The sequence below is a fragment of the Thermothelomyces thermophilus genome, chromosome 1 (genome assembly GCF_000226095.1).
Source record: "Thermothelomyces thermophilus ATCC 42464 chromosome 1, complete sequence".
Lineage (NCBI taxonomy): Eukaryota > Fungi > Ascomycota > Sordariomycetes > Sordariales > Chaetomiaceae > Thermothelomyces > Thermothelomyces thermophilus.
Window position 1 is genome coordinate 6773084 of NC_016472.1, and position 22474 is coordinate 6795557.

Sequence of the window (22474 nt, forward strand, 5' to 3'; positions counted from 1 at the left end):
AGGTATTGATGAATGGCAGCCGAACAATGATGACCAACTCGCATCAGTAGGAGGGCACAATCAAGCCGGGGCCCCACCGTGCTAACTGAGCGCACTCTCAGAGATATTCTACCTTTACATATGTACATACACGGATTAGATACGCACTATAAGGTGTACCTTACACTCACTAACCGTACTGATGATTACGATAACTGTAATTGCCCAGCTGGCCTAGGATGAACCTAGGTGTATATCCCCTAGGTATAAAGATAGAGGCACACTCTGACTGTAGACCTGTTTCGAGGGTGCAACAAAGCTCCCGTTCGAGCGCGTTGCGGCTTGACGAACTTGAGCCTGCTTTAACTCTATCTTGGTGCTTGGTGGCCTGCAAGCTCATGACCACCCCTCCCCCCCGGCGGGAACACTGTGTGCAGATCGCTAGCGTGCACTAGCGCATCTGGCCCCCTGCCTCCCAATTTGGGGGGCGAGGCGGGAGGGGGTTGAGTGCCCGCCATCGCCCAAGAATGGAGCCCAGGGTCCCGCAGCCCGGCCGAAGCCTCTGCGGGTTCTGGGGCCTGCGCAGCCGACCTCCCGAAAAGCAACCTCCCCTACCGATCTTGGATGCTTCACGGCAAAAAGCGCTGAGACGCTCAAAAGCCGTGGCACATCTGTCACTTTTCTTGCCCTCCGTTGCCAATGTCAAATCTTGGTCCCCGGCTCCGTCGAACCGCGGATCGAATCGTGCCATCACTCGCTGCTTCCGCCCGAAGACCGGCCGACTTGTCGACAGCACACCATCGCTGCAGGGGTCGGGTTCGAGCGGGCACCGTCCAACCTCCATCCCATCCCCATCGCCAACGCCATTGCCATCGCCATCAGGTAGCCTCGTCCCCGTCCTCTTAACCGAAAACAACCTCCCATTCGCCACAACGACATTATACGGAATGGCGCAGTCGCTCGGCCTCTTGCGATGACCTCCCGGACCCCCTTGGGCGTCCAGCAGCGACCGCCCCAGCACAAGCTGAACGGGCCGACTCTGTCGCAGCGGCCGGGCGCCGCCCACCAGCGCGCTCTTTCTCAGCAGTCGCAGCCGCAGCCGCAGCCGCAGCCGCAGCAGCAGCAGCAACAGCAACAGCAACAGCAACAGCAACAGCAACAACAACAACAACATCCATCGCTCTCTCCCGTACGCAAGGACACCCCATTCTACGACTTGACCTCGGCGGATGCCACCGTCGATGGCCCTTCGGCTCGCCATGGCGCCACGCGCCGCGGCGGCTCGCGCCTCAAGCTGGAGCTGTCGCACGATTCAGCCGACTCGTTGCAGCAGCACGCTGCCGTCACCGAGTCTCCGGGTGCTGCCGAGTCGTCCAAAGCCTTCACACCTTCGCGCATCATGCCCCCTACCGACTCCTCAGAACTGGGGGATATGAGCCCCCATCTCTCGGCCCATCCGTTGAGCGTCGAGATTGACGCTCCTCTACCCCTGCCTCGACGTCCCCCGCCATTCGTTCCCAGCGCCCCGCGTCGCGAGATGCCGCCGCCGCCGACGAGCGCCAACCCTCCCAAGAGAGACGCCCGTCCGAAACCGTTCGCGGTAGACCCGCCGGCTGCGGCCCCGCGGTACGCAACGCGTCCTGACTCTCAGACAAAGACAGGCACGCCCAAGATTGCATACGCTGATTTCTACCCCTGGACGGGTAACCACCCGGAAGATCACTTTTCCGACAATGTGATTCGGCACGGATACTACGACAAAGGCCTTTTCTCCACGGCCGAGACGCAGTCAGCCAAGAACATACTGTTCCCGGCCTTGAAGCACAAGACCGGCCTCACGGCGCTCTCGTCCGTCTTCACGGCCGTGCTGGGCCAGAGGAGGCATAACGGACAGATCACGGCGCCATCCACCTTCAAGCCCCCACCCCGGGTTACCCTCACCGACACCAAGCGCGAGCTATGGTTGAAGGACCTTGCGAACCCGGCCATCTCGCTCCGCCGCCTCAGCCGAACCATACCCCACGGCATCCGTGGTAAGGTGCTTCTCGAGCAGTGCTTGAACAAACGCGTCCCCACAGACCGTGCCGTCTGGTTGATCAAGTGTGTTGGTGCGAACGAAATCAGGGCAACCAAGCGGAAGGGCGTCAGTACCCTAGTGATGGGCGGAGAGACCAGGTGGATCAAGGACTGGACCGTTTCGGTAGAGCAGTTCATCGAGAACGTCTACTTCTCATTTGGCGAGGACGACTGGAAAGCCAAGGTGCATTACACGTGAGTAGCGGGGGAAAGCCTTCTTTCCACTCGTCCCATCATCGCTAGGCTAACCTCACGGCAGAACCCGGCTGGCGGCGCACCTATACGCCGAATGCCTGCTTGACCGCGAGCACTACTCGGAATGGCTCGTTTCAAACCTCGAGAACAGCCCGGAATCCAAGCTCCCCATGTGGATGCTTATTACCCAGCTGTACTGGAAGGACCTGCTCAAGCTGAGAAAGTACGGCCGCAGGCTGGTCACTGCCCTCGTCAGCCATCATCACCTAGTACACAACCCCCCCAACTTCCCCCCCCTTGTGCGCCCCTACGGGAGTGCGGATGCTAACACTACTGCAGTTATATAACCACCCCGACAAAGACATACTGCTTCCGCTGCTCAAGAACCTGACCCAGTGTCTCAACACGCTGCTGCTGAGCAGTCCCGAGAACTTTGTGTCTCCATCGGCTTGGTCAAAGTACCGCGATGCCCTGAAAGCTTGCCTTCCTGCGGGGGATGAGGCCCGACACAACGCATTTGGGGCCATCAACCTCCGGAACGAACAGCTCGCTGCGGCCGCCAACAGATCTCAACCGGCTGCCCGACATATTCTCGTGCGGATGCTTGACGGGACCCTCCAGGCGCCGATGCCCAATGAGCTCCCCGCCCAGTGCTGGGGGATCTCCAAGGATAAAGACGCGCTAGCGAGGGCCTTGCTTGAGTGGTGCACTTCTCTCTATCGCCCGGGTATTGCCAAGGTCTACGTCACAAGCCGGATCCTGCAGCACTGGAGCACTACGGGTTTGGACTCGACGACCGCCGTGTTGGCCTTCCTAGAGACGGATGCCTGCGAAGAGGAGGAGCGCAAATCGCTGCTCTATCACGTCGTCTGCGAGCTGGTTCGCTCCGGCCTCTTCTCGGTTTCTCGCTACATCCAATGGCTGATTGCGCGTGGAGGGCTAAGGGATCCGGACCTCGTGTCAAGGGACGGCCCGGCGGCAACCCGCCTGCTGGTTGAGGTTCCTGTCCATGCCCTTGCCCCATCTCAGCGGAATTCCAGGGCCGAGATCCTCCGTCGTGCCTCGTTTAGCGTGATGGAAGCGGCAGCAGACGCCGAGCTCGCCGTCATGCACCTGAAGCATGTGCTAGGGATTCCGGTGGATCTCGCCGGGCTGAAACCCCTGTCACTCGCAAAGTTAACGAAGAGGATCGCATCTGCAGATCGAGCGCTCAAAGCCGAGCTCGGTTACTGGCTTTGGTCCACCACATTGGCCGCCCACGCCGAGGAGAATGATGGGGACGGGGAAGGCAGCCCGGCGCTCGAGACCTCGCCCGCCAACTTTTATGTTGTTCGATCCGTGATGGAGGCAGCTGAGGACTTTTCAATGTTCGGAGATGTCCTGGAGACGCTTGCAAAGCGTTCCGGCGTAGATGTCCTAGCGGCCATTGCCGACACGGTCAGTCGGCATTTTTTCGTCTTCTCCGCCCTGGGCATAACCGCGGCCTTGTTTCGCAGCCTCCATCTGCGTCTCAAGGCCGCCGTCCAAGAACACGGCTTCGCACTGCGCCCGCTCTTGGCCTCGCTCGTTACACTCGCCCCGAGGATACCGGGAATGGAGGAAGCGGCCTCGCGGCTGAAGAGGGATCTGGCACTGAACGACCGCCAGAATCCCGTGGATGCCTGTTCTCCCGTGTCCGACACCGTGGTCGCTCGGCTGCAAGATGACGCTGGCGAGTTACACGAGGAGATCGAGAAGCTCTTGGCCGGCGGTTCAAGCGTCGACCGGAACACCATGGAACGCCTTTTCCAAACCCTCGTCCAGCGCCTGCAGGCGAGTTGGTCCAAGGCGGCAGACAAACAGCGGGCCTACAGCAGCTTGCTGGGCCGTCTCCGCCTCTTCAACACGCAGCATTTCGACGGACTCATGGTCAAGTGGCTCCTGAGTCTCCGCACCCTCGCCAACCGCCCATCCATTCTCCGAATATTCCCACTGCTCGTATCGGTCGGGTGTCTGGACATGGGCGCTATCCTGGCAACAGCATCAGACATTCCGGCTGGGCAAGGCGTGCCCACTGCGCGGGTGCTCACCACGACCGGCGCGGCCGTACCTCAGGTGGTCCAAATCACATACCGCACCAGGTACATGCAAGAGGTGCTGCAGCTGCTCACCGCGCCGATCCGCTGCAGTGACCTCTTAACTGCGGATGAGGTATATCGCTTTTCCATCTTCCAAGATCAAGCGGTCAGAGAGTGCCCCAAGGAGGTCCTTGGTCTCATCTTCCTCGCGTCGGCCGAGTACTCGTACGCTAAGGCACAGAATGACCTGGAGGGCCTACCGCTAGAGTGCGAATCGGTTCGGCAGAGCCTCCTCGACTTGCTCAAGCGGCTGGTGCTGAGGGATGCCACCGGGGTGGCGAGGACGTTGGGGATGAAAAGCCCGAATTCTCAAGCCAGCGGCTGGATCGACAGCGTAACAACCAAGCTGCTCGTCCCAACGGCCGACGCTCACACGCGCATCTCCTTCGACCAGGTTCTTGAGCTCACCAACGAGTTCACCCTGCCGTTCTGCCAGGTCAAGCTCGCACTCAGCCTCAGTCCCGGCGAGCAGAGCAGCCAGGATTCCGCCGACCGGCAGCAGTCGCACGTCGAGCTCTTCGGTAACGCCATGGACAAGGCCATCAGCGCCGGTAACATCTCGTGGGTGGGCATGCTAAGTTGCCTTAGCCCGGATATCACCCAGCACCTCAAAGTCCGCGCCCAGAACCGCTTCCTCGAGCTCATGCCTTCTCTCCGCAAGCCCCCACCAACCGACGACGACGCCCTCGCACAGAATCTCCAGATGGCCGAGAACCTCCTCTCGGTGATCGACGCCATCATGCGCGGTAGTTCAGCCGGCGGTGCCCGTCAATCACAGCTCCCGCCCGCCGTCGTCGACAAACTCGTCGACCTGTGGGAACTCCTCGCGGCGCCGCTAGACGGTGACAACGGCGGCAGCGGCGACCACGGCAAGAGAAGCAACGACCCGGACATGATGGAGATTGATACCGAACCCGCAGCAGCAGCAACAGCAACAACAACAACAACAACCATTGAAGCAACAGTAGCGGCCACGACTACAAACCCAAAAACAGCCGTCCTCGCCCACTGGTTACCGCTGCTTCTCAACCTCGTCACCCTTCACGCGCACACGCTCGATCCGTCCCGGGCGAACAATGAAGTGCGCGCCAAGGTCCTCGTCGCCTGTGCCGGACTCATGCAGGAGCTGGATGCCCTGCCGCTACCTCCGCCTCCGCCTCGGCATTCGCATCACATGCCAGGGCCTCTCCCCGCGGACGCGGCGTCGCTGAGCAGGAGGGTGTTTGACCTGGCCTGTCTGCTGGTCGACAACCTCCCCGAGGAGGCGAGGATGATGTGCGTGAGGGCGGTCGCCGGGTGTGCCGGCGGGGATGCGAGGCTGCGGTACCTCTTCAGCTTTACCTCCTCCACGTCCGGAACGGGCGCGGCGGCGGACGGGGGGTGCGGAGACAGCGGGCTGATGCTGGCGCACCGCGAGAAGGCGGCCGGAGGCCGTTCGGCCGGGGCCGCCGCCGGCGGTGGTGGTGGTGGCAACGGCGGGGGCGGGGGCGGCGCCATGTTCGGCGGCCTGCTGGGCACGCCGGCGTCGCTGTGGGCGGTCGATCGCGGCCAGGCCACCGAGCGGCTGAGCGTGTTTCAGTACCGCCGGTGGGAGATGCTGAACGAGCCGACACCGAACGTGGGGGAGAACGATACGGCGTTGAGCCTGGCGCTGTTTGAAGCCAGAAAGGTGCAGTGATGATTTCTTCTTTGGGGATGGGGGGGGAGAAAAGGGAAGGGGAGGGACAGATTAGGAGAGGAGGATTTTAATTTTTTTTTCCTTTTGTCGTCTTTACTCATATGCAATTACCATCATCCTTGTGTGGGCGTGGTGTGTAGGGGAGTGATTTTGGTGTTGCTCCTTTCGGGGTTCGGTGGGGGTAGTTGGGGCCAGGGCATGGGATGGATACCCGGGGATTTTGTCTTTTGTTTCTCACGTCTTTTGTCTGGCAATAAGCGAGCACGATGTGTGTTGTTCTTCCGGGCTGGGGGTTTTTTGGGTTTTCAGGATTCCATCATCACGATATCGTCCGGTCGTTCCCTGGAGAGTCCCAGATTTCTACCTTCATGTGTATCTTTGTCTCGCAGTCATTGGGCGGGGTAGACGGGGAGGAAAGGTCCGTCATGCGTTGTGTCTACTAATTACCCGGATTCGTCGTTTATTACATAACCGTCATGAGCAACCACGAAACGATCACGGAGGGTTGGCGTTTGGTTTTCTTCGAGTCCCGCGTTCATCATCATATCCGGAAGTATGAGCATCGATATTGGGCGGCGGCACATCTGACAACAAATTATGTGGTTACGCATCATGAAGGTGACTAACTTGTTTGCTGTTCCGTTTCTGATGCTTGCTTATAATGGTTCAGGTTGAGTGCGAGCGATTGGCGGCGTGTTACTTTTGGATACAATCCCAAGAAAATAAAGCGTTTCGAGCAGCAACCGTCCTCCAAGAGTGACGCTGGGGTTGGCGTTGTTGGTTCGAGGTCGAAGGTTGCGTTCAGAGGCAACTGGCCCTGGTCCTCTTCCCTACGAGGTGAGAGTCTCCGGAGCCCGGCAGCGAAAACGGATGAACGTTTTGCTGCGCTTTGCTGGGTAACACAAGGACGCCTACCGATGCCGACTCTAACAAGAGATGCTGAAGAGATGCTGACTGAGCAGAAGCCGAAGGAGTCGATCTTGACGCGAATCGCCTTTTCTTTATTTTTTTACCCGAAGAAGTCTGGGGGCTCTCGCCCATTTTTTGGAGCCCAACTTGACCCTCGGGCTTTCTTTCGGTCCTTTCGCATTGGGTATCCTGTTGCTCTTCCCAAGCTCTCTGGCTAACTACGTCAACTGCGTATGTAGTACTTGGAACGGACGTGTACCCCATACCCCGTTCGTCTTAGGATCAAGTCTTCCCAACATTTACTTCACAAGTCCCCTCGGCCTTCTTACTACATACATAGACCGCTTCATCTCCCGCTTGGACAGCAAAGGGATTCTTCGCCGGCCTTGATTGGCGGCACAACCCCAGTTAAGTCTCCGCATGCGAGGGACCGTTCCATCGAGGGGTAGTATGTAGTATATAGTATTTCCCCGCGTTTTTTTTTCTTTTGGAGAAGCCATGCGGGTTGCGGCCCCGATTCGCAGGGATCAACATCGCGTAGACGACCATTTTCCAAGTTGAGAATGACTACCGACTTGGCGCCGTCGACTCTCCCTATGTGTAACGGCCTTTTGCGGGCCAGCCCCTTATTGGCCCCGGGGGGGAGGGGGGGTTTTATATGGAAGGAAAGCAGGTCGATTACCTTGTTAGTCGCTCGCATGACCACGAAGAGAAGCTGATCGTCAACTCACTTTGAGTACTGATAGATGCCTCTCCCGCTCGTGAATCCTTCGTCCGGGTAGCATCTGGCCCCCAACTACCCTCATTCCTCCCTCCCCTCGGCCTCGATGCAACGTTGAACAGGAACAAAAGGACATGCTCAGCATCACATGTGCGTGAAGAGAGCGATGGCCGAGGCTGCAATCCGGGATTGCTGGCCACGACGTTGCACAATCCCACACACGGACGGGAGCGGGCGCGTCTCTCTCTCTCCCTCTCTCTATATATATGTATGTGTGTATGTAAGTATGTGTACAGACACGGATATATATATATATATATCCTCCAGGGGTTCTGCTGGTATAGACGTGCTTCTCCGTCATTGCTCACTCTCGCTTCTCTTTCAACCGACCTTTCTGTCCCATTCCCAGAGCAACTCGTTACTTAGTACATACCTAACTTTTTCGGGCGGGTAGGTATACTCTATGGTGGGTAGGTAAGGCGGGGGAAGTAGTGTGTGAGAAGGTAATCGATCATGTTCCACAAGATGATGATGGTCTCCCCCCTGGCCATCCTCTTGGTCCTCGCCTCGGCGGCGACCAGGGCGGCGGCGTTCGAGTACTACACGTTCGACGGGCCCGGGTTTCCCTCGTGCCACAACGTGTCGAGGGTCTACAACGCCACGAGCGTGGACGACGTGGCCTCGCTGGTCAAGTCCCTGACGGCCTCCAACAACAACACGGCGGTGCGCGTGCGGGCGGCGGGCAAGGGCCACATGTGGTACGACACGCAGTGCAGCGACTCCCAGACGGTGCTCGTCCGCACCGAGGACCTCCACGCCATCTCGGACCTGGACCTGCCCGCCGGTGCCGAGAGCGGGTCGGTCTGGGTCGAGGCCGGCGTGACCTTCTTCCAGCTGGCCGAGTACCTGCACGAGCGGGGCGCCTCGGTCGGCTACACGCTGACCAACTGGAACATCAGCTTCGGCGGCAGCGTCGCCATGGGCGCCCACCGGTCCTCCATCCGCGAGGACAGCATGGTCGCCGCCGGCGTGCTGGCCATGGACATTGTGGACGGCGCCGGCGAGGTGAGGCGCGTCGTCAGGGACGAGAGCGACGACGAGTGGCTCGCCGCCTCGACCTCCCTCGGCCTGCTGGGCATCATCGTGAGAATCCAGCTCAAGGTGTATCCGGACACCAAGGTCTATGCCAAGCAGGAGACGTGAGTACTACTCAACCCCTTTTTTCTTCTCCTTACCCCCCCCCCCCCTTTTCTTTCCCCCTCTCCCCCCCTTACCCCTTTTCCTCTACAGGACAGGGGAGGAAGAGAGGAGGAGGAGGACGAGGAGGAGGAAAAGACGGAGGAACACGGGGCCGAGACTGATGGGATGGCCTCTGTGCAAGGCTCGACGAGAAGGACGTTCTGGACGGCGACGTCTATGGCTTGATTGCGCCGTATGCAACCGCCAATCTCTGGGTAAGCTGAATCCCTTCAACCGCCCGTTGTCGTGGTCATCATCATCATCATTAAAGGGTCTGGCTACCCCCTATCGACCTCTCGCTCTCGCTCGACCCTCAACCGCTCTGTGCTGACAGAACAAAACTCGCAGTGGTGGCCGTACAAGAGAAAGTTCCACCAGCGGTACTACGACACGGTGCCGGCCAACTCGACGCCGCAGGAGGGCTTCCAGAACACCTTCTCCGTGACGGAGCTGGAGGCGGTGACGGCGCGCACCATGCTCGACAGCGGCAAGTACCTGCCGACGTCCAACATGTTGGCCGAGGAGATCTTCTTCGGCCTGTGGTCCAAGCCCAACTTCCGCGAGAAGAAGACCAACGAGGCGATCGACGAGTGGCCCGTCTACGGCTGGAACTACGACGTCCTCATCGGCGGCCTGTACCCGGACCAGAAGCCCGAGTGGGAGTACGGCCTGGCCGGCTACACACTCGAGCTGGCCTTCCCCGTCACCATGGCAAACCAGATGCTCAAGAGGGTCCGTCAGCTGTTTGACGACGAGCTCAAGAAGGGCATCGTCATGACGTCCACGTACCGGAGCGGCATCAACATCAAGTGTGAGTGGCAGTTCCCCGAGTGAGACACAGAGAGACAGAAAGAGGAAAGGATGAGAGAGAGAGAGACCCCCCCCCCAAGAAAAGAAACGAGGTGCTGACGAAGAAGATGTTTCCCCCTCTCGCAGTCGGCAAGGCCTACTACGACCTCCTCGGCCAGGTCACGTACAACACGTCCGACGGGGCCGACTGGAGCAAGGGCGCCATCATGTTCGACTTCCCCTCGTACCGGCCCACCATCGGCGACCACAAGCGCTTCAACGAGCCGTTCTGTAAGTGATCGACGGGGCAACCCTTTCCCTTCCCTTCCCTTTTTCCGTCTCTCTCTTCTCGAATCCAAGCAGCAAATAAAAGACTGACGATTCTCCTCCCCACAACAACAAGACCACAAGCTAGCGAACACGCTCATTGACGAGTTCCCGTGCCGCCCGCACTGGACCAAGAACACGCGCGAGGTCTTTGCTCGATCCGTCAAGAACCTCGATCCCGACGTAAGTTGCTATTGTCTGTCCCCTTGCCGGCAGGCCGGCCGAACGCCAGTGATTCCCTTTTTTTGCCTGTTCATTTCCACGCATCTCTGACATGGAAACGTAGCATCTTCGCCGCTTCAACGCCGTCCGGAAACGCTTCGACCCTAACGGCATATACCGGAGCATCGTCGGAGAGATTCTGGGTTTCTATTAATAAGAAACGGCAGGACTGGGCCTGAAATCGAGAAGGTGCAAGAGCAGTCGGGTCGGGTAATTAAAGCAGGAAGAAAGGAGGATACTTGAGAATGCAGTGTTGTAGACAAAGATGTCAAAGAGCGCGGGGATAGGGGGGAAAGGGGGGGAAAGGGATGTTCGCGGAGATGTCCCGTTGAGAGATGCCGAGCTTCCGGAAGAGTGAGGAGACGCTGCCGGCATAGCAGCCATGAGAGTAATGACATATCAGCATCTCCAGCGGACTAGTATTTTGAGCTTCGACCACCAATAATAATACCAGAAAACATCAGAAGATGCCGATTTCGATCCTAGTGGGGTGGCGAGTGTCCAACTTACAAACACCACCTCCCTGTCCATGCACGCTGCTCCTGACTCCATGCCCGTCCCTCCTGACGCCAGAGTCGAGAAGTGAATACAACCAACGATGATGCCAACCCCCAGCAAAGACAACCCATGTTCAAACCAAGGGGAGAGAAAACGGAGGGAGTAAAGAAAAAAAAGGAAAAGGAAAAAGAAGCACGGCCATCCGTTCCCCCCAACTATCCCGTCCCCAACCATAGTCCGCGCGCAGGGAGCTTCGACAGCGCCTAGCCGTCAAACTCGACCCCGACGACCTTGCTCGGACCGGCCTCAACGTCGGCGCTCGTCCCCGCACCGCCCCCGTCATTCCTCTCGCCGCCGTCGGCCGTCCCGCCGACTCCGCCTGCTCCGCCCGGCAGAAGCGCCTCATCGCTCGCCTCGGCATCCGCACCCGTCAGCAGGTCCCGATCCGAGCTCCTCACGCTCCGGCGCTCCGCGTCCCCGCGGTACGCGCCGCCGCCGCCGCCGCCGCCGGTCCCGCTCTTGCCGCTGCGGGTCGACGCCCGGTCGAACCCGCCGTCGTCGTCCTCGTCGTCGTCCTCGTCGTCGCCACCCCGCTGCGCCTGCTGCGCCTGCCCTTGTGCCTGCCCCTGCCCCTGCTGCGGCTGGCCGGAGAGCGCGTTCTTTTCCAGCTCTTTCTGCGCCTCCTCCATGCGCCGCCGGACCTCGGCCGCGACGCGCATGCCGTCCGTCACGATGTTGTCCAGCACGCCGCGCAGGCCGCGCCCGGCCCCGCCGGCTGCGCTGGCCGCGCGCCCGGTCCCGATGCCCAGGCTGGAGAAGGTGGTTAGGGACGAGGCGCTCGTGGGCGTGGTCTGCAGGCCCTCGATGATGTGGAAGGAGGCGGGGAAGGAAGTCTCGAAGAAGTGTTCCAGGAGCTCGTCGGCGAGGACGACCATGCGGAAGGTAGGCAGAGTGATGTGGAGGGGGTTGGATGGGTCCAGGGCTATGTTAGCCTTCTCGGATTGGGCCTTGGAGACGCGCCGGCGAGCGTCCGGGTCCTGTTGGTCTGGGGGCAGGCTCGTCGAGTTGAGCTGGAGCGCCGGTGGCGCATTATCGGGCTTCTTGGCGGCCGTTTTCGGGCTGCCGGCGGGAGAATCCATCGCGAGGAGGTCGTCGTCGTCGTCGTCGTCGTCATCGCCAATGGCGAATGCGTCGGGATTTGCCAGCTCCTCGTCGGCGGCTTCGTCCAGCCGAGTTGACTCGAGCCGTTGTTGCACCTCCTGCACCGCGCCATCCTTATTTTTCGGATGGTCCGGATCGGCATACTCGAAGCATCTCCGTATGAAGGCACTAACACTGCCGAGAAATCGTTCGCTCACGGGCTGGCCGGCAACGACCCCCTGGGCGCCGTTGATGCTGTCGCCACCGAGCGCCACGGTTGAGGCCGACGGGCTCGGCGTGCCTTCCAGCCCGCGGCGAGAGAGGAAGAGGAGGGCCTCCGACATGCGCAGGATGCCTTCGCGGTCGACCTTGCCGTCGCCGTCATCGTCGTAGAGTTCGAAAAAGTAGTTGATGGCCCCCATGATGTCGCGCTTCCCCTTGATCCGGGCCAGCCCGGAGACGACTTTCTGCAGGGTGAGGGCCGAGGACGAGTCGGTGTCCCACTTCCGGAACAGCCTCTGGACGAACTCGTGGTCTGCCGGCTCGGGCCCCGCCCCCCATGGCGACAGCAGCAGCGCATCGGAGCGCCTGAAGCTGCCATAGAAACCACCCTTGTCCTTCTCGGAGAACGCGTCCCGCTGGGGCGTGGTTGGCGAGTCCGAGATGGCCCATTTACACATGCCGGCCAGAAACTCGCGGAACGCGTCGTAGTCCATGAGGCTCGTACTCGGGCCGAGACCGACGCGCCCCTTCTCGATGCCGTGGCTTCCCGCGCTAGCGGCTTCTGGGATGCGCGACCGGCTGTTCTTGGCACGCCTTGCCTGCTCCTGCTTGATGATGCGGTCGCGCTGCTGTCGCTCGTACAGGATGCCGTAGAAGCGGTCGTATAGCGCGCCTAGCTCATCGTTGCTGAGCAGCTTACTATCCGGCCCCAGGTTCCTGATGGCTGTGCGCTTGGCAAAGTTCTCGATGTTGCTCAGGACGGCATCCTTGTTCTTCAGGCGGAGGTCGGTGATGGTGCTGTGAGTGATGCCCGAGAACTCCTTGAAAGCCACGACCATGAGCTCCTGGAACTTTGTGACGGCCCTCAGCTTCGGATTCTCCGACTTCGGATGCGCGGACTCATCCAGGCGGGAAAAGTAGGACTTGAGGACCGAAATGAAGGCACCGTCGTCGGAGGCGTCCAGCAGCTCCTCCCCGTTGATCCGGAGAATGGCCAAGCCGATTTGGAATAGCACCTTGGGGCCCTCGACAAAGAAGACGTCAAGGACTCGGAAGGCAAACACCAGGGGCATTGAGTTGATGTAGAGCGAGAGGAACCAGGGAAGCGAGACGACAGACAGCTGGACGTCGCTCTTAACGAGGTGGTCCCACAAGACGGGCATTGTCTTCTCCACCAGGGATTCAAACACCTTCTGGTCGAGGAGGGTGCCGTACATGGTAGTCGAGTAGTACCCGGGCACCAGCCTCTCGCATAGGGCCGAGAGGAGGAAGAAGGCCTGGGCCTCCGACATGTAGATGAGCAGTGCGGCGACGACGATGTTCATAGCCTGGCAGTAGCCGACGTCGGCGTTCAGCCAGCTGTAGGCCGTGAGGACCCGGCGGAGACGGCCGATGCCCTCTTCGCTCTGAAAACCCGGGTACTCGGGCAGGCTGCGGTTGAGGTCCTTCTCGATCTCGTCGATGGCCAGCGACTCCTGCCCGGAGAACTTGGCCAGCGTGTCGGCGTAGAGCGTCGGGTTCTCTAACCTGAGATAGAGGGAGCCCGAGGTCAGCTCCCAGATCTCGCCCCTTAGCCTGTTTGGCAGGCCGACCCTGATGAGCTTGTGGAAGGTAGGCTGGCGGATCAGCGTGGCGTTGCGACCGTTGTCTCTCAGATATTCGGCCCATAACCTCATCTTGGCTCGGTCGCGCAGCTTCTTTGGGTCGCCGGGGTATTTGAAGAGCATGCCCAGGCCGGCGTCGGGCGGCGTCGCGTTCTTCTTGTCGTCGGGCCGGAGGAGGTATTCCGAGTAGCACTCGGCCGTGACCTTCTTCAGCTTGGCCACATTTCCCACATTAGCCCGCAAACCCTTCTTGAGGCCGTCACAGAACCGCTCGCAGGCTTGCCGGCTGCCGGCAAGCTGCAACGTCACGCGCTGCTCCCTCAGGTCCTTCTTGTCCTTTTCCTTGGCCGCTTCTTGGCTTATGCCATTCCACGTGGTTATTGAGAGGGCAAACTAGGGAAGGGAATTCGTCAGCCTCCACCTGCACAGCTGCGAGGAGCAGGCGCTGTTGTGTGTTGTTTTTGTTTTTCTGTTTTACCTGGAAGTTGGGACTGTGTAACCGTTCTACCCTCCGGATCGAGCAGAGGGGGAAGGTGAAGCCATTGCCGCTCGGCCCGCCGCCGTGTGTCTGTCCCGTGAATATCGAAGAGGTGCTGGCGGTCGCCGACTGCAGGAAGCTCGAGGGGGTGGTCGAGAAGGAGAGGTAGGCCTCGGAGAGGTGGAGCTTGCCGGCGTACTGGTATCCTCGGTCCCGGTCTCTGTCTCCTTGCGTAGCGTTGGTGGGCGGGATAGTGAGCTCGGCGTTGATCTCGTAGAGCGGGTGCTGGGACGAGGGGAGCCGAAACTGGTTCTGAAACAGCGACGCCTTGGACGGGTTCTTGTCGGACTCGGTGAGGTTTAAACCCTGCACAGGTTCCAACAGCTGCTGCGCCTTTTGAACGAAGCTCGAGAAATTCAACATCCTGTGTCTGCTGATTCACGGACGCTCTCTGTCTCTGGTCGCAGCCCCCGACGGCGGGGTATCGGAGGGGAGGGACGGGGAGGGACTCGCCGAGGTTGCGATGTTCGGCGACCCGCGCAGCAACGGATGCTTCGGGCAGTCGGCGCGTGCTCAACGAGTGAAGGTCTAGTGTAGTTAGGCGCCTAAATCTCTGGCAAAGACTCGCTGTTATCGTGTCAAATCCCACGTTCTTCTCTTTTTGTCTCTCTCTCAATCTTTTTCTCTTCCCCCCTTTTTTTTTCCTTCCCTGTTCCCCTTCGTGCGGCTGATAGATGGTTGATGGGCGGCCAAACAGGTGCCGATGGGAACCAGAACGGATGTGTTGTGCCCACAAGGCAGCAGCGGGAGCACTGCCGGCACCAAACAGCACCAGTGCCAGCCTGCCGCCGCCAAATGTGGAGCCCCGCTGTCTAGACCCCAGCTCCCGCGCTCCTAGCTGTCATAGCTGTCACAGCGCATGGCAGCACCTCGAGGGCAACTTTGGAGCCCACTCTTCATTCTCGGTCACTCTCACCTACCGCACTCCAACTAGGAGTACGGTAAGGTAGCGCCCCACCCGCTTGTGGATGGGCGGTCTTGCGGCACCCTCGCCGCTGGCCCCTCGAGGAGTCCCGTGCTGTTAGTGGTAAGAGACCAATCGTTAGTGTCTCCATCAGGTCGCTAAGTTGCATCACCATTCATCATGAAACCCTGTACACTACTAACCAGCTACACGAGCAACACCCATTGGAAACTGTTGAACTTAGCCACTGAGCCTGGCTGGGATGCGATGGAGCTAGGTAAGGTACTTATTGGAACAACAGAGATGCCAGGTGCCAAACATGCTTGTTATTAGAAGGTGAGCAATAGGGAAGGTGCTTAGACCCGTCAGGAGAAAGTGGGAAGAACGTCACGTTCTTGCCATACGTGGTCTGTCTGCATCGATATTGCAGTGCGGTGGCAGTACGGATTACTCTCCAATTTCTTAGATTGGTGCTCAGGCCATGTGAGTTCGTGTCCTGCAGAGAACCGAGAGCATATCTAATCCCTGTTTCGCACCACAAATCATAGGTAGGTATGTACTAAATAAGGTAACGTAGGAATGTTGTAGGTAGGTAGTGTAGGGAACTCGGTGCGGATATTTTGCTGTTCCCTACCATATCCAGTACTGGTAGGCGGTATGGATGTATTGTATGTACCTAACTATATATAACAACGGAGTACTTGCTAAGCGCATGTAATGTACTCCGTACCTACAAGTGTTTGTACATACATACCTCGTGTGCATCCATCAAAATTGGCCTCGTGCCTCAAGTTGTATTTCGTGGTTGCCGTGGTCGTTTCACTTCTTCGCTACAGACACTAAGGAGTCTGACATTCCATGCCTCGCATCCCTCGAGTTACCTCCCTCATTTCCGGCCTCGACCAAAAGGCATGGGGTCCACCAAGGAGACCGGCCCGGGCGCCGTTTCGGGCAGATTGCTTCAATGACAGCGTCGTCACGGCGCCATCGGCTGGGCGGCAGGGCGGCAGTGCGGCATCTGCTGCGAGTCGCAACTTTCCGGCTTGTTGGTACTTGCCCTCTTGAGAGATTAACCAACGCAAGTAAAGCTTTGGGCCGGCATCGCTCGGCCTCGCTAACCACCCAAGACTAGCGAGTAATTATTTTTTTCCTGATTTGCTGTCTGTTGACGTCTCCTTTCCAGCTTGTTCCTCAGGCTTCACCGGGTCCCCCCAGCGATCGCTTCCGGGATTTGGCGACATTTGAGGGTCCCTCCGTCCTGCAACGCCAACGTCATCCCTCACTTCCTCCTGCGAGCCCCAGCGCCTCTGATCGCCTTCCTCAAACCCCCCACCCCTGTCCCCTGCCCCACGTTGTTAAAACCCGCGAGTCCCCAGGCGGCGGGCCGACTCGAGTACCAACAGTGATTCCGTCCAATTCATCCAATTGTTCATCATCCATTGTCCATTCCGGCGCGAGCCGTAGCCTTTCTTGTTAGCACTCCACCGGGCCTCGGTAAACGCCACTCCCGGGGGCTGGACTCCTCGATTCCGATCCCCAATCTTACACTACAGCTCTAACTCCCCCCCTCCTCTGGAACTCTTCGATCGCCTTCCCTCCACGTCTCTCTAGTTATACATCCTCCCCGAGCCCGCGGGGTCGATCTGCGCGCCCCCTCCCCTTCCTCCTTGCGACCAACCATTCAACTCCTCTGCTTGCCCCGCAATCACCCGGCAGCGGCAACCTACACACCTCCCGAACGTTGAATCACCGCATTCCGAATAGATCTTCAAGAAGGCCCAGCTTGCCACTTAGAACCAAGGTCCCTCATACGCGACTCACCTACAAGCAGCCGCTCGGCCAAGCCTCTGCCACATCCATACATGCAATGGCAGCCACGGTCGCGCATTCTCAGGCGATACCGTCCGGGCTCCATCCCCTGCAAGCAGCTGCCCTGAGGGCGGCCGCCGGCAACGGGCAGCAGCAACCGCAACCACCGCCGAGGGAAATCGACGACAAGCCCTTCGATGTGACGTCTAGGAAATTGTCTGTGAACGATCTGGTCAAGGTTCGGACATTAGGGACAGGTATGTCCATAACATGCGATCCGGCACTTGCTCAGCCTTCCTCGCTGGGTGGAAGGACATGGTCACTTACACCCGTCGCCAGGCACCTTTGCCCGTGTTTGCCTCGTCCGGCCGTCCCACGGCACCGAAGCCGATCGCAGCCGGGTGTATGCCCTCAAGATACTCCGCAAGACCGAAGGTGAGCTGTCCCCCCTAGTTGGTCTAGAGCGGCAGCGCAGTCGGTACTGACCCGTCGCGTCGCAGTGATCAGACTGAAGCAGATCGACCATGTGCGCCACGAGCGACAGATCCTGGCCGATGTACGAGGGCATCCGTTCATTACCAATTTCGTGACTTCGTTTTCGGACCACGACTTCCTCTACATTCTCCTCGACTACGTGCCCGGCGGCGAGCTCTTCACTTACCTGCGCAAGTATCGCCGGTTCGACGAAGACATGGCCCGGTTCTACGCCGCCGAGATTGTGCTGATTCTCGAGCATCTGCACGAACAACAAGGAGGGATAGCATACCGGGACATGAAGCCAGAGAACCTGCTGCTGGATGCCGACGGCCACATCAAACTGGTTGACTTTGGTTTCGCCAAGCGGCTGGGGAATAACGAGTCCGGCCACCCGGAAGAAACCTACACTCTGTGCGGCACACCCGAGTATCTCGCGCCAGAGGTCATCCACAACAAGGGCCACACCACCGCGGTGGACTGGTGGGCGCTGGGAATCTTGATCTACGAGTTCCTGACGGGGTACCCTCCGTTCTGGCATCAGAACCCAATCGAGATCTACAAGCAGTATGTGTTTCCGCCGTCTCAACCTCTTTCCCCCTTCACGCCCCGCTTCCTTTCTCCCGGTCTGTCTAACCCAAGAGCAGGATCGTCGAAAAACCAGTTGTTTTCCCCCAGGAACCGCCCATCAGCGACGCGGCAAAGGACATTATTCGCCAGTTCTGCACCGTCGACCGCTCCCGCCGCCTTGGCAATATCTCGGGCGGCGCCGCAAAAGTCAAGGCTCATCCTTTCTTTGCGGGGGTCGACTGGGACGCTGTCTACCAAAAGCGCCACCGGGGGCCCATCATCCCCCCCATTAGGTATCCGGGTGATGCCCAATGTTTCGACATTTACCCGGAGGAGGACGCGACCCGAGACGAGTACACCGATGAGATGGCGAAGCAGTACGACGAGTATTTCAAGGACTTTTAGAATGGATTCAAAGATTGGGGAAGAGAAGGTCCAGAGACGGCGGTAGCGTGCACCTGGCTATCTCTCTAGTTTTGGTGCCTCTCTCCTTCATGTCTCTCTTCTTCTTTTTTTTTCTTGGGGTCTCGAGTGTGAAATACCCGGCCAGAAAGATGGTGGAGGCGCGCTGGTTTCGGCAGCGGAAGTTTAGAGCATGCGCAGAGGAATGGCATGACTCCGAGAGATTATAGGGACGGTCCTGGAGACGCTGTCTCGTTAATATTCTTTCCTGTCCAGCAGAAGACACAGAGTGGGAGGCATTTTTGTGTTGTCATGGGAGACGGGTGGTTGGCGTTTCGGGTTTGCTGGGTGGAGCATACAACTATGTGCATGCGGTACAAACAATGGGCAGTTGGGACACAGGACAGGGTGAGACAGGGTTGATGCAGGCAGTGCCGTGTATTATTCTAATGATAGCGTTATGACTCAAGGTCTGGAGTCGAGAGCGGATCGTGTTTGATGATGGCAGCGACGTTGGTGATGCCCACAAATGAAGACCGAGTATAAACGCTTTAGCCTAACTTAACACAGCGCAAAGAGACCGAGTTACCATATACACCTCGGAAGTACAGACCTTGGTGGACCTATTTGTAACGTTCATTGCATCTTGTTTGTATTCCGTTTCGAACCAAGCTCAAACCTGCCTTTTGCTTGAGAACGGGGAATATCTCATGATGCCCACAGTCGAAGAGTAGCACACATCGGTCAGGTGCGGGACCATAGACCAAAGAACAAGAGATGAGGGACAATGTTTTGAAACGGCATGCTTCCCCATCGGTACAGCGAGGGGGAAAAAAAAACATTTGAGTATATCATGGGTATAATGGTATCTGAATCTATCAACGAGCCTTCTCCCCCCTCTCGGGCCCCTCTCTTTACACACACCACACTACGAAGGAGACGTACAAGAAGACAGACGACATATGAGGTGCTGCCGTAACCATGTTTATCCGTCCATCCGATTCGCGCACTCGGTGTCCCCCCCCCCCTCACACACACACACACACACACACACACACCCAATTCTGTCTCGTCTTGAGTGCGCCGTCACCATCTCACCACCACACCCGCGTCAGCCACCAACTGCCGACCCCGAGCGCCAGCACCGTAGCCAGCGCGACGGCGCCCTCGCGCGTGCTCCACAGGAGACCCGTCCAGCCGACAACCATCTCCTTCCTCCTCGCGGCCGCCCGCCTCTCCCACGCGTGCACGTCCACCGGCACGGGCATCTTCAGCCGGGGATCTACCGCAGTCAACACCGCTGCGGCCGCGGAGGAGGAGGACGAGGACGAGTAAGAGGCAGCAGCAGCAGCAGCGTCCAGGCGGGACCTCATCTCGTCCTCCCCGAGCACGGGCACGCTGGCGCGGAAGTAGACGGCGCGGTGGTCGCTCGTCTCCATCACGGGGAGCGCGTCGTACGCGCGCACCTCGACCCCTGTCTGCTGCTGCTGCTGCTGCTGCTGCTGCTGCTTCTTCGGCTGCTCTCGATTCTCCACCTCGTCGCCGCCGCCATCGCTGCCACCGCCGCCACTGCCGGGGGTTGCTGGCCGCCGCGGCACGTCCAGGTACAGCACGCGGTCGCACCACCCGGGCCAGCGGTGGGGCGCGAACCGCCAGCGCACCTCTCCCGGCCCCGTGACTTCTCCGCCGCCGCCGCCGCCGCCCGCCTCGTCGTTCTCGTCGGGGGGGAGGACGTCGAACTTATAGGTCGGCCCGAACGCGATGGGGGCCTCGGACAGGCCGTGCAGGGTGCGGCCGGCGAGGCGCTCGCGGGTGAGCTGGTCGCGCGGGAGGAAGGCGGCGAAGTGGTGCTCCGAGGCCGGGTCGAAGGAGGGGAAGGCGGCGAGGGGCGGCGGGGTGGTGGAGGCGATGCGGTAGTTGAGGTCCCCGGCGACGAAGAGGTGCGACGACGGCTTGTAGATGGAGATCTGCTGCAGGGCCGCGAGGGTGGCCGGGTCGCGCGACGGGTCGTGGGGGAGGAGCGGGCGGGTATCTGTCCCTTCTGCTCCTTCTGCTCCTCCTCCTCCTTCCTCCTCACCTTCCTCGGGCTCCTCTTCGCTGGGATCGGGGCTGTCGCCCGTGGGTAGGCGGAGCGGTGCGATGTCGCCGGCGCCGGAGCGGTCCGGGTTCGGGCCGGCGCGGCTGGGCGGGAAGACGTCCGGGAGGATGGACCGCGGGTTGGCAAAGGTCAGGCCGGCGACGATGCTGCGCCAGTTGGCGTTGCGCTTCTTGAGGTTCCATTCCATGGCCGCGAGGTGGGCGGCCACAAAGGTGAGCTCCGTAGTCGTCGTGGTTGTCGTCGTCGTCGTCGTGCTGCCCCGCTCGTGCTGCTCGTCTTGCTGTTCGTCCTGCTGCTGCCGCCCGTTCCACGTCACCCTTAGCCCGACGGCGCCCTTGTTACCCATATCTGCCGCGCCGAAGCCGCACTCCGCCTCTTCCAACTTCTGTATCGAGGCCGGGTCGCGCGCGTACAGCAGGATGGCCGTCATCCCGACGTTCTTGGCACGTACGAGCGTGTATGGCGGCGGTGAGCTGGGCCTCGCATCCTCGTCGCGGTCGTCGGTGGTTGTTGCTCTTGTTGCTCTTGTTGCTCTTGTTGGTGTTGTTGGTGTCGTCGTCGTCGTTGTTGTTGTTGTTGCTGCGAGCAGTTTCGCCGATGCGAGGTTGAGCGCTTCCCCGAAGCGGGCGTAGTAGGGATTCAGAAAGTAGGAGCCGGCGAAGGCGTACGAGAGCGGTGCTACCTCCTGGAGAGAGCTGTCGACGCGACAAAACGAAGAGAGAAAAAAAAGAGAGATTGTAAGCAATGAACATGCGCCCCAGTCACCGACAACGAGGAAAGAAGAACGAGGAACGAGGAATGAGGAACGAGGGCGCGAGTCGGAAAGCCCAGCGCTTTTGTTTCCCCCCCCCCCCCTAACCTAACCCCTCCCTCTCTTCTTCCCTCGGGGGCGGGCTCGGGCTCCGGAGCGCCTTGCGTCCCAGGTTTTCCGTCGCAATCCCATCCCGTCTGATCCGTGGGACACCAGACCTGGTGTTTCCTTGCAGGGGAAATTTTGTAAAAACTTACAAGACAACCAGGTCTGGCAGACCCGTCGCGTTCTGCGACAGCGCGCCATGGAGATGCGCGGCAAAGACGGGCGGGTTGATCAGATTCTTGGCGCAGTTGAAGGTGAGGATAAAGAGGTCGAGCGTGGACGGCGCCATGGCTACAGCAGCGGTTGTGGACCTCTTGGGCGACCCGGTCACGAGACCCATCGACATGTGTTGTAAGTGTGGTAGTCGAATGGTGACTGGGATTAACTCCGTATGTAATCCGTATAATTATGTATGTAATCCGTCCAGTACTTACTTGTACGTGTCCAAGACTGGAAATGACCCGGTTTCCCCCAAAAGTCAGTTTCCCGGCAGGGGTCCTCGTGCTAACGCAACGCGGGGGAAGGGGCGGCAGAGGCTGAATGCAGAGAAAAAATAACTAGGCAGGCGGTGACAGAGCGACTGGCCGGACAACCTCTAGTTGCTAAATGTACGGATTAGTTAAGTGTACGGTCCGTAGTAAGGAGCTTCCGTCAATCTCTTGGCCCACTCACGGGCAGCCGCTGTCATTTTATACAACTCCTGCCTGTTGATGCCTACCAAAGAGGTCGCCCGGACCGCCCGCCTGTTTGTCTAAACGTCTGTACAGCCCCCAGACACCGACTTTTCCTATGCGTCATGGGAGGCTGAGCACGGCGCCATTTGCGTATCTTGGAGTGAACCATGGCACGCCTTCCCGTTCCGGCATTCATCGTTGTATGAGACACACACGTAAAAAGCAAAACGAAACTGAAATTAACGAGACTACCCGGCGTGCACTATCAGCAGCAATCTAGACCCATCCGCCGCGAGTTGACAACCTGGGATCTGGGGCAGACACAAGTGCCACTCAACCCCCGGCTTCCTCGGTCCAAAATGCCACCAGTCGCCCTGAACGAGCGGAGCATGTCCCAGCTTGTCACAACTGCAAACGCCGTTGCGAAACCACG

At 59.5% G+C, this 22474-nt stretch overlaps 5 protein-coding genes across 5 annotated transcripts; 3 read left to right on the forward strand and 2 right to left on the reverse strand.

The window, feature by feature from the left end:
* The first annotated feature begins 598 nt into the window (after positions 1-598).
* On the forward strand, positions 599-6144 carry MYCTH_2297696 (uncharacterized protein). The gene is made up of 3 exons (XM_003659948.1): positions 599-2250; positions 2315-2519; positions 2590-6144. The coding sequence occupies exons 1-3, from the start codon at positions 953-955 to the stop codon at positions 6043-6045; spliced, it is 4959 nt and encodes a 1652-aa protein (XP_003659996.1). The 5' UTR covers positions 599-952; the 3' UTR covers positions 6046-6144.
* Positions 6145-8206: 2062 nt separating this feature from the next.
* Positions 8207-10406, forward strand: MYCTH_44863 (uncharacterized protein; the record flags this gene model as incomplete). Its single annotated transcript, XM_003659949.1, has 6 exons — positions 8207-8874; positions 9057-9129; positions 9263-9725; positions 9851-9994; positions 10107-10213; positions 10317-10406. 6 exons carry the CDS (start codon positions 8207-8209, stop codon positions 10404-10406), a joined length of 1545 nt encoding a protein of 514 aa, XP_003659997.1.
* A 425-nt stretch (positions 10407-10831) lies between these two features.
* Positions 10832-14772, reverse strand: MYCTH_2297705 (uncharacterized protein). The gene is made up of 2 exons (XM_003659950.1): positions 14195-14772; positions 10832-14109 (listed from the first exon to the last, which is right to left on the reverse strand). The coding sequence occupies exons 1-2, from the start codon at positions 14615-14617 to the stop codon at positions 11014-11016; spliced, it is 3519 nt and encodes a 1172-aa protein (XP_003659998.1). The 5' UTR covers positions 14618-14772; the 3' UTR covers positions 10832-11013.
* A 2153-nt stretch (positions 14773-16925) lies between these two features.
* MYCTH_2297709 (uncharacterized protein) lies at positions 16926-18427 on the forward strand. Its single transcript, XM_003659951.1, has 4 exons — positions 16926-17224; positions 17307-17402; positions 17468-18008; positions 18089-18427. Exons 1-4 carry the CDS (start codon positions 17026-17028, stop codon positions 18414-18416), a joined length of 1164 nt encoding a protein of 387 aa, XP_003659999.1. The 5' UTR covers positions 16926-17025; the 3' UTR covers positions 18417-18427.
* A 954-nt stretch (positions 18428-19381) lies between these two features.
* On the reverse strand, positions 19382-22173 carry MYCTH_2297711 (uncharacterized protein). Its single transcript, XM_003659952.1, has 2 exons — positions 21520-22173; positions 19382-21206 (listed from the first exon to the last, which is right to left on the reverse strand). The coding sequence occupies exons 1-2, from the start codon at positions 21654-21656 to the stop codon at positions 19508-19510; spliced, it is 1836 nt and encodes a 611-aa protein (XP_003660000.1). The 5' UTR covers positions 21657-22173; the 3' UTR covers positions 19382-19507.
* Positions 22174-22474: the final 301 nt, after the last annotated feature.